The following is an 11934-nucleotide window of genomic DNA, read 5'->3' as shown; positions in this document are numbered from 1 at the left end:
TAACATGACTTATTTGCTTTGTGAAGTACTTCTGTATTCGTTCCAACCTTTTCAACTGTTTATTATAGGTACAAAAGTCCCATAGTACTCAATATAAAGTTTAACCACTGTATTATAAAGTAGCAATAGCACTTGTTGATCTTGAATTGTGATGGTATGCAGAACATTCTTAACACTGACATATCCCGGTAAAGGCCCTTACAGTCCCACAAATGTTAACTTACCATCACCACCCCTAGTTCACATATAACCATCTTCCAAGACTGCTATTCAAGGCATAAGAGTATTTGATGCTATCAGCTCCATGGTGAATAACCTCAGATTTTTTCACAATGAACTCCACAGTTTTAGTGCGGGACTATAGCTATAGTTTGCCATAAAGCCTTACATCCATCTTCCAAATTGGAAACAGTTCCTACAAATATTTTCAGCAAACCAGCTGATACACACCTTATTATGAATTGGAAAATTAGCCACAAAAATGGTAAACAGAAGTGTCTACAACATCGATCCTTATAGGCCACTTACTTCCATATTCTCTAGGTCTGAAAGCTCAGTTTTAATCTTAAAACTACAAATTCTTCCATACAGCTAGTTTCCTACCCACCTAGTGATGTAACTGTATGCATTAATTATTTGCATAGTGGCCATATTAGCATGTGGGAGAGTGTCAAATATCTTGGGAAAGTCCAAGTATAAAACATTCCCTTCATCTCCAAAACTTCCCAAAGTAACTGATAAAAAGCCTATTTGATAAGTTAAACAGAACCGACCTTTCATAAAACCATGCTAATAAATGCCCAATGTAGATTATGCGGACTTGGAGATAAACTTACTTAAAATGTGTTCAAAGCATCTGTACAGAATGCATGGTAGACTAAGTGGGTGAAATGTCAACAGATGTAAGTTATGCACCCCGTAAAAATTGATACAAATTGTCTCTTTTCAAACTGATGGGGGAAAAACAGCTCAAAGGAAGTGCTGAAACAGACACCGCAAGCCAGGAACTATATACTCCTTTGAGAGAAAATAACCATTAAGGCCATCAAGACAGGCTGGTTTATTTTTGTGTACTTTCATGTTTTATGTACACTTTTTTGTCATGGCTGAAGAGAGACTTTGGGCCAGTTCTCTCACTCTGTAAAAAGTAATTAAGCACATTTCAGAATATACTCTTAAAAGAAACAGCAATGCATTTATACCACTGAGCACCAGATCAATGCCAATAACCAGACTTACTCTGGTTACAAAAGTGTGGATAACTCAAAAGCAGACATAACAGAAAATAAGAGAATGAAAACAATAATACTACCCCTGCAATATTAGCAAGGATACACAAAAGTGTCATTCCATATATGCCACTTGTATGACTATTACAATAGCACAGTGCAATATGCTATTTTAACATATACCACTTTCATAGCAGTAAATACATATTCAAAGGTTTATTTAAATAAAAATGCATCAAATTCTTAGTAATAAATTTTGTTCACTTTAAAATAAATGCATGTGCATCCTGCAACTCTGTAAATAAAATAACACTCTTCAGTGTATACAACAGAACAGATTTTCTTTGCAGACAAAACCAATTTCCCAAGCGTGATGCAACTGATAACAGAATGTTTTACAACAAAACTGTACAGTCCTAAGGGCTTGACCTTTTCTACCCAACATGGTAATTTTCTGAATTTCTTGCACCAAAACACTAAGCTGGAGTATCTTAATGTCTTCCACACCTGTTCATAAAGTCTCAACTGTTGCTTAAAGTTTCACATGTCCCGCTGTTCAGCTGTGATTGTCCTGGAGGATGCCCAAGCTACTGCTTGATTTTAGACGCTTGGCTGTAGAGAAAAGGAAAATGCAAATTTATAAAAATTATAAATTTCTCATATTTTAGCCTTAAGTAAGCCTTTTATGTACAACAATCAACCAGTTACAAACTTTTAAGCAATAACAGAATTAAGTGTTTCTATTGATAATAATCATGGAAACATGCAAGATGCAGGCAAGCATGGTTATTTCATCTGGGCTTATATTGCAGCACAAAATCTGCATAGAGTTTACCCTAAACAGCTCATTTTAGAGAAGCAGTAAAGAGTTCCACGGTGAAGCTTACAACAGAATGTAAATGATGGCTGCTTACTGCTACCTGATGCCAACAATCGATATGTGAAACCAGGGGTATAGTCTCATGATCTGTGAAAGCCAGTGGTATAGTCTCATGATCTGTGCCACTGTTGCTGATTAATTTGGGAGGCTGGCCTTATCATACAGCAAATGTGCATATCTGCCTTGGCTTACAGCAATACCTGCCACATCCAAATAAGCTTAGCATTGAGCAATTGAAAAATTGAGTTAAAGCACTGGCATTCTTTCATCATACTCTTAAACATGTACTCCACTTCTTACCAAAAATAAGTTAAACCTTCCAAGACTATTTTAGATGCACACATACATGGCGACAAGCACCACCTTGACATGGCTGGCAATCAAAAGGTTTTATTAAACACTTTTAAAATGAAATCACCAATTCACATTACATTAACAGCAAATGTAGTAAAAGTCGTCACTCTTTAAAATGCAGACTGAACAGTTAATAATTCACTAACAAACAACCAGCCAGAAGCTTCTGAAATTTAAGAAATTTAATGGTGACAAATTAGGTAATACACACTGAAAGTAAGACTTGTATATGGAGGTACAAAACATAAGGTTAAAACAGACAGATGACATTTAAAAATAGTTATCTAGACCTGCTCCTACCACAAACTAACGATTTACTGTAATCTTCCATCAGTTTGTTATAACAATTTAACAGTTGCAGAGTACTAACAGGAGGAATCGATGGACATAAGCAAATGCCCATGGTCAAAAAGCTTTGCTTTCCAAAATCCACAGAACTTTCCAAGAAAAATTCAAACACTGAATTTGTTAGCAGTTGTCCTTTAAACATGGAAAAGTCACATCATTTGGAGAATGTCCTACAGGGTGTTTTGGAACATGTCATCCCTGACAGTTATAAAGTTGGTATTGTCTACTATGGCAAATTCAACCTCTCTCAGCAATTGGCAGATTTTATATCCTCACATTTAAATCTTAGTATTCTGTTTGGAAAGTCACTCAGCTCTGAAGCAAGTTCTAGTCTGCTGATGGCAATGCAGCATTTAATAGGAATTGGTAGCCATGGAAAAAGAAACATTGCTAATGGGCAAGTGTGTTTGAAATTAGTCTCACTTCTAAAGCTCCAATACACTTTACATAATAGACTAACTGCATGACAGCTTTACATTTTTTTTTTACACCTTTGCTGCATGTTTTACTGGAAACACCAGTTGCAAGTTTCACACAACTTTTACATTTCACATCTTTGATGGAAAAATGCAGATTTTAGTGTAACATTTTTCTTCTGAAAACATTTACCTCAGCTTAGTACAACTTTTCTACATTTCTTCCTTTCTAAAACTCAAGCGTGATTTCTTGAGAAACCAACAAGAAATGAAGCTTTTTTTAGATACTTTTACTGAATTATCACTTAAGACACTGGCATATGAGCATTAATAGAAAACAAACCACATTAACATTTTTCCATTTACATAACTTTACACATTACATGTTTTTTTGTCTCATTCAGTCGAACATTAGATAAATTGTTAAATTCCTGTCTTCCCTTAAACTACATTCCTCCATCTCCTTACCATTATTCTGCCAAGTATTGTTCCCACAAATTCCATTTATCTCTATATAGTTTGTGCCTTCCCTTTTCTAAAGTTTTCACTTTGTTTGTTTTATCTTTTACAAGATTTGATACTACAGATACATTTGGTTTAGATTTTGATTTCCACTTTGTAGTTAATTGCTTTTTGGTAGCACATAGAACTGAACTTGGGAGTTCTGACTCAAAAGAGTAATTTCCTTAGTGTGAACCATTTGTTCCCCAATATTTCTGACAGTACTCTAAGGAATTTTTAAAATCTGCCAACTCATTACTCTCAAAAAATCTTCAGTTACATATTTTTCCCCATCACATCTCCATTTGTTAGCTATCGTAGGAAAAATATATTTGAAGTCTGTGTGTGGTATAAAATGCATATGCAAACACTTCCATGCAAAGAATTCTGAATGTTCTGGACTTTGTTGCATACTTGGGAGCCAAACATGCCCTCTTATTGTTCCCTTGTAGATTGCTTTTGATTCTTAGTTATCCTGCAGTTTTTTTTATATGCCCTACTAATTATCCCCTTTTAAACAGCACCTGCTGTTCTAGATTCAATTAAAAACTCTTATGAGAGCAGGTTGTTCATTTGGGATGCCTCTATCCATTTCTTTTTACCTATACTCTGATGTCTCTAACCTGCAGCCAGACTTCTTGGCCTCAACCCATTTTATTTCCTGTCGCTAGTTATTTGTTCCCACTACTTGGTTCCTTTGCCAGTTTTCTCCAGTAGAAATTCAGTCCCCTCTTGCCCATTTCCCAGACCTTTACTTGCAGTCAACTCTACTGGCAAAATCTCCTTTCTCTGCTCCTCTGCTGGATCAGTTCTTAGAATACTTTTTGCAGCTATATGAATAGAATTTCTGTATGGCTAAGGATATACATCCAAAACCCCATTCCCTCCTTATTTTTGAGCTTCCCCTGCTTCATTAGCATTATCCCTTTTCACTTTGAATTATAACCTTCTACTTGTGTTATGCATATAAACCTCAAATGAGTAGCTCAAAATATATTTCTTTATATCAGATCATCCTAAATCACGTTCTATTGGGAAGATCACTTAATTCTCAAAGGAATTTAGTTGGAAGGGGAAGAGTGCAACTCTATTACTGTCCACAACTTCTCCTCTGATTCATTAAAATATGCCTGGCCTATATATAAAACTAGAGACAAACATTTTCACTGCTTGTATCTTGCTATCCATATCCACAAATAAGAACTTCCAGTTTCTCAGTTTTTGTATTATCTTTACTTAGTCTGGTCCCATGTATCCTTAACTGCCATAAAATAAGCCTTTTTAATCCATACTCCTAAATATTTAATCTTATGCCCCAGTAAATCTGGATATTGCTGAACCAATGTGTATGGGTACATAATTTATGACTATATGCTTTGTTTTACCTTCATTAATTTTATATCCAGAAAATGACGTAAACTGGCTCAAAATGTTCCACAACAGCAGGATGTCCTTTTCTGGATATATCAAGTACAAAATAATGTCATCTGCAAATAAAGCCAACTTTTCTTGCTTAAAATACCAATTACATCCTTGAACTTATTTATTTATATAAATAATTTTATATTAAATATATATTTATAGTAAATATATATATTTATATTAAATTTTATTTATTTATATTTAATCCCTTTATTTGCCAGTGGCTCGAAATATAAAGCAAACAGCAGAGAGGAAACAGGACACCCCTGCCTGGCTCCTCTGTTCAGACATGTCAGAGAGGCACCCTCATACTTTAATTTTTGCCTCTGATCCCTCATATAACCTTCTAATCACCCTTATTATTTTACTAGAAAATGCAAATACTTCCATTGCCCTGCTCATAAAATCCCCGCTTACTCTGTTGAATGCTTTCTCTGGATCAAGACCCACAAACAGTAGCAGTATTTTCTTACATTCCTTCCAAACACAAAATCACAGTGACCCCCATCAATTTTGGCAACTCCTTTGTCATTCTTTTAGTTATTATACACAACACTTCATAATCCCGGCTTAAAACTGAAATGGACATGATGGGTCTTTGCCCTCTATGTATTACAGCAACCACAGCCTTCTTCCAGGAAGTTGGCACTTCCACTCCTTTTAAAACACTATTAAAACTTTCCAGATCTTTACCATTTTCTTCCCTCCTAGCTACTAAGCTTTTACCATCCATTCCTGCAGACTGATTATACATCACGATTTTTATCTCATCTTCTCTTGTCTTAACTGTTAATTTTTGAGCCTCATCTACCTCTAACTTTAGCATACTTAAGTCTGCCATAAATATTGTCATTTGCGCACTTTAATTTCTGCATTTCTCTGCTTTACACGTTTTCATAAAATTTCAGAAATATCTCTAATACCTCTGCAGGATCTCTGGTTATTTTTCTTATTCTATATAGGCTCCCCAAGTTTGGCAACAACCCACTCTACTTTCTGTTGCTCTAGTTATTATCAGAAACAGTTGCTTAACAACAATCTTTCTAAACTCGTGCATATTATCCAAATACTCCCTTATTTTCTCTTTGGCATTCTTCTTGTTCTAAGAGATTTCCCTTATTCTGCATTATTTTAACCTTTGTCAGGCCCTTTAAATAATTCCCGTTACTTCTTAAACATCTCTATTTTTCTCTTATTTCTACCCTATATATAAACTCAAATTTCATTTTATTCCACTCACAGTCTATAACTTCTGAAGAAATTTCTATCTTCCCTAATAACTCATTTTCAGTAGTCATTCCTTAAATTCCTCTTTAACAAGTAGATAAGGAAGCACCATTCTCAATTTACTTCATTATCCTGTATTCTCTTGGTTGTTATTGGCATGTGATTTGAAATAGTTATTGAAAGTGTGTTGAAGCTTTTAATTAAACATGGCAGAGTTTATGTTTCTCCTCCTGCCAGGCAATTCTACCACAATCAAAATTGCTTACGCTTTTCACAATAATGAAAGTCCCATTCTATTTTACCTGCAGCTTATTCTGTTGAACAGGAATACTATTAACTTTGGACTGCACATTCTTGGTCTCTAGCTAGAGTCATACAAACCTTTTGGGGTGGAGGAGTTCTTGTGCTTACCCCATAAGATTCCCAAGCCTATTTCTGAAACTTTGGAATATATGACAACAGACTCCTTGTGATAGTCATATTCACTGTTAAGCTGTCCACAAATTAAGTCAGAGACTACCCTTACCCTTTGTGGCTACAAAGTAGCTCAAATGGTGCAAAATGTGGATTCTCGAGGCACTTCCCTGTATACAAAAAGAAGATGGGGCACTTCTCTCACCACTTAAACTGGTCTGTGAATGCTCTCAGCATGATCTTAAGGAAAAACCTCTCCAACAAATCATTTGTTTATGCATTGTAAGTGGTACTTTTTAACTGCTTTACTCCAGAGCACTTCCACAGACAAGTTATCAGGTCTGAGATAAAGTAAGCACCTCTGTCAGTCTAGGTTTCCCAGGGAAAACCCATCCTGTAGGTCAAACTTAGGGTTGCTGATACTACCTAATGCCTCCTTTGAAGCAACATTACCAGCATCGCCTGCAGTGGTGGTACCACCCATTTCTCCTGAGTGTTGCTTTCCCCACATGCCTGACTGCATGTAACATGCACAGAAGGTACTGCATTACCAAATTCATTTCCTACTAACACACCTACTGAGATATCACCACACACTGCCACTTTCTCCTTCTACCTTCCACTGTTCCAGTATAAGTGAGCACTGGATAAAGGAACCTGAAAAAGTGCACTTCCCACAGCCCTACCTGGACTAACAAGGCAATTAATGCTACAGCCTAAACTGCAGACTCAACAATGGTTACCTCTGCTGCAGTATTCCTCTTAGCAATAGGTTCCTTTCCCTCCACTAGGATAGGATTCAGGCCCTAGTGGTAATCTGGAGATAATGTTCTCTCAAAATGACCACCTATACTGTGGTGCCACCTCTGGTAGCTTCTCCTCGCACAGCCTTTGCTCCCTATGTTGTTAATGTGGACATCTAGACTGCACATGCCCCACCTAGTTACGCTGGAAACATTAAATCCCAGGTCCGTGGCATGTACTGGAACCAATGGCTTCCTCATTACCTGTGGAGTCTTATGACCGGTCTGGCTGTCTTCCCTGGGTTTCCTTTTACCCACTTGAAGTACTAGGTACCACACACTTGAGCAATTGTGCCCTGCTGGACAGACAAAGGTAACCCTTTCTACCCATTTTGTCAGCACTGGGTACATTTCCAGGAAGTCAAAGATTCTGTTATACTCATGAAAAACATTAAGTGACACGTCCTTAGTCATATGGTCGCCCAATTTGGCATCCACTTACCCAACTATTGAAGAGCATATTTCTGCAATAAAATCACACACTATATTCTGGTTTTCTCTCAGGTTTTCTATTTTTTTTTTGCCTGTAAACATCAGGAATACGTTTAAAACAATCCCACAGAGCATGCTTTATTTTGCTATATTCACTCTAAACAATAAACCTCCTAACTTGTTGAGGACATGCATAGCCCTGGTCCCTGCTCCATTTGGTTAGATGCTCATTCAAATGCAAGAATAAAACTATAAGAGGCATTCCCCTTTTTATTCTGAAAAAAAAAAAAAAAAATTAGTACTACTTTAAGTTTCCAGGCCAAGTTTTACCCCTGCTACTCATCTACATCCGATGAAAACTGAGCATGCCCTTCTCACTCTGGAGCTATAGTCTTCCTTTTCACTCATCCCTCTATTCCGTTTCAACTTCTCACTGCTGCTGTTCACTTGGCAACTCAGGCTGTTTCATGCTTCTAGCTGCTTTAACCATCAGCTATTTCAGCTCCAGCTTGTGCAGTTCCAGATGCATTCTGACATTATCTGGCAGTATACTGAACTGCTCTTTTGCTAGGCGTTGCAATACTACAGCCTGTCAAAGGAGGTTTCCAGGTCCAATGGACTAAATTTCAATTGCATTCGAGGCAGTTAGCAACTTTTCGTCTGGCCATTTGGCAGTCCTTTTGATTTACACTAACTGGATGTACCAGTAACATTTTGGAATATTCAGAGTGAATTGCTCATTTTCTAATTATTCTGTCTAGAATGTAAAATAATTACTGCACAAGGTACATTTTTATGCATTTATCATTTGATTGCAAGGGTATAAACATCTTTTAACGACAAGACTGATTTTCAGGCTATAAAACTCCAGTTTGCAATATCCACACCATGCAAACCAATTTAGTATCTGATGACTGGATTATAATCCCTCCCAATAACACGAATGTGGCAGTCGGGGGAATGGTAACATCTAAAAGTAACTTCCTGCGAGGACAAATGCACGGCTCAAAACATATTGCCAAAAAACAAAATCATAGAGCCAGCATACAGTTACCTGAAAAACTTTAATAATAAAACCTAAAAAACAAAAAATCAGACCGGTTTCGGCTGGATATTGTCACAGCCTTCCTCAGTGTTGAACAAAACAATCAATTGTTGTCATTTAAATAATCCCATCTCAAAGCTAACTGGTTATCCCTAAAACTGTTAATTGAGACCAGGTGGGAATAATCCCCCTAGTTTTACAATCCACTTTTCTTTGGTATTCAAAATTGAATGCCAGCCAGTTTTATTAGAACGATTACCTTTTATAATATCAATGATCATAAATGAAAATCTAGCAGTTTGATGTACCAAGTGGTGTTTATAAAGTGCATTGATGGCCTTTTTGTTTTTAATATTGCTGATATGTTCTGATATTCTTAATCTAATTGGACGAGAAGTTTGTCCAATATAAAATGAGCCACAATTGCATGTGGCCAAATATACAAGCCAATCACTGCTACAGTTAGCAAAAAAATTTAAATCATAAACCACTGCACAATTTCTGCTAGAGAACTGTTTGGATTTATGGACGTACACATAATTAGTACAATGTCCACAAGGGAAACAACCCATCAGTGGTTCCCCCAGTCAGTGTGGTTTGAGAAAAATGAGACTGATTGTTCGAATAACTATGTTTGTAATGGCTGAAACAGGAGCTTAGACTTTTACCTTTTCGAAATGAAAAAAGACACTTGTCTGGTATGATACTGGCCACATCGTTGTCACATTGTAAAATATTCCAATGTTTATGTACACTTTGAATAAGAGTGTCTGAATTTCTGGCATAAGTGGTAACGAACCTAATGGGTTGCGGTGCAGTATGGGTGTGATCTTTATAAATCAGTAGTTCCTCTCTATCAAGTGTATTGGCATGCCTACTGGCACTCACCACATGTCCCATACTGTAACCCCTTGATCTAAATTTGTTAGTAAGATCCATCCTCTCTTGCTGAAATGAAGTGTCAAGAGAGCAAATACGCTTAATTCTAATAAATTGTGACTTAGGAATGTTGAGTGCAATGTGTGGTGGATGAAAACTGGACGCATGAAGGACGGTATTGTATTGGGGGTACTTTCTGAATACTTCTGTGCTTAATGTATGATCTGATAATCTGTTTATTAAAACATCCAAAAAAGTAATGGTATTCAAATTATGATGTACCGTGAACTGTAAAACCCTATGGGTTGTTGTTCAAATAAGATATAAAATCCATTAATTGTTGTATATCCCCCTTCCATACCATCCAACAGTCATCCAAGTAACGTCTCCAGATATCAATGTATTTCAAATGGATGTTGTTTTGGGAATCATAAATGACATTTTCCAACATACGCCATAAATAAATCCGCATAAATCGGGGCAAATGAAGCTCCCATTGCTGTGCCTTTCGTTTGCCAATAACAGAAATCTTGATAAAAGAAGATGTTACTTTGGAGAACATATTCTGCTAAGCCCACCAAAAAACCATTGAATTCAGGTCAATATAAATCAGCCACATCAAGGCAATACGCCAATGCCTCCAGACCCCCTTCATGTGGAATGTTGGTATATAGGGCACTTACATCCAGGGTACACATGAGCCAACCAGGTTCAAGTTGAGTGTCAGAAATAATTTGTAAAAAACTGGTAGTATCTTGCAGCCGTGATCGTACCAAACTCAGCAGTGGCTTCAGATGTTTAGTAAGATAGAGACAATGGTTCAGTGATGTACCCTTTGCCTGATACAATGGGTCTACCTGGTGGATTAATTGGGTCCTTATGAATTTTTGGTAGAAAATAAATCTATTGGGCCATCGTATCCTGAGTTGTGAGTTGTTACATAGTATCTTGAGTAATAATTGCTTCATCATTGGCCCAGGCCAAAAATTCATCAATCTGTTTTTTAAAACGAAAGGTGGGGTTGATGGGCATTACAGAGTAATATCTCTGTTCAGAAAGTTGTCTCTGCCTCATTGTTATAATCGCACCAATTCATTACCACAACAGCCCCACCTTTATCAGCTGAAATTATAACCAAGTCTCTATTATTCTGTAATTCCAGAATAGCCTGCCTGTAATGCATTGTCAGTACAAGATGAAAGCTCATCTGTCGATGAACCAGTATCTGCACTGCGCTTCCTAAGTATAGATAGAGATCTCTTTCTCTTAGGAGTTCTGGCAGACTGAGATGTAAATCTAACATGTTTGTTGGAATATGAAAATGGATTTTTATTTTTAGGTTTTTGATGTTTTACAGGCCAATGAGGCAAGCGATTTTGGAACAGGGTATACATTTACTAACAGCATAGTGTATACTGAATATTGTTATTACTATTCTATCTATTCTGACCATAATCAAAACATTGTATACATTAGCACCATAATGGTGTTCTACGTCCATAGTTGTCCCTGGGGCAAGTACAATAATAATAAATATAAAAACATATACACAGTTTGTTGAGCATATCATTTAAGTAGTATTATATACTTTATATTCATATCATCTTTCAGTCTTTTTGACTGCTCCTATTATCTAAGCCCTAATAAGCTTTTAATCTTGGTCAAAGACCTTGGTTATTGACCTCTGATCTAACAAAACACTGTTCCCTTTGACTTTTGATTACTTTTTGGCAATATTTATCCATGGCACGGAGGTCCCATTAGTGCACAATTTCAGTTTTCATAAGGGGACGCAGCCGTTAACATATCTTTATAATTTGGTTTTTGAGCTATTGTCCTTGTACTACCTACATTTTTGATTGTTTTTTTGCTGACATAGCAATTTTATATTTGGCTATTATTGTCAGCAGTTGTATAAACAATATACTCTCCCTTCTTCTGTCAGTACTATTTATTCGCTACTATGGATCTTTCCAGTTTGGTC

The 11934-nt window shown here is 36.6% G+C and overlaps 1 protein-coding gene across 2 annotated transcripts in view; it reads right to left on the bottom strand.

Annotated features, from left to right (window-relative positions):
• Positions 1-1430: 1430 nt before the first annotated feature.
• The window catches only part of OSTM1 (osteoclastogenesis associated transmembrane protein 1), a 184463-nt gene continuing 173959 nt past the window's right edge, over positions 1431-11934 (bottom strand). For both annotated transcript variants that reach the window (XM_044065393.1, XM_044065400.1), the window contains exon 6: positions 1431-1841. In XM_044065393.1, coding sequence (XP_043921328.1) covers positions 1786-1841 — 56 coding nt within the window. In that variant the 3' untranslated portion in view covers positions 1431-1785. The remainder of the gene's footprint in view (positions 1842-11934) is intronic.

Source organism: Protopterus annectens, chromosome 1.part0 (genome assembly GCF_019279795.1).
Source record: "Protopterus annectens isolate FY-2018-M chromosome 1.part0, PAN1.0, whole genome shotgun sequence".
Taxonomy (NCBI): Eukaryota; Metazoa; Chordata; order Ceratodontiformes; family Protopteridae; genus Protopterus; species Protopterus annectens.
The sequence above is the reverse complement of the archived record's forward strand: the minus strand, read 5'-3'. Positions and strand labels throughout refer to the sequence as shown.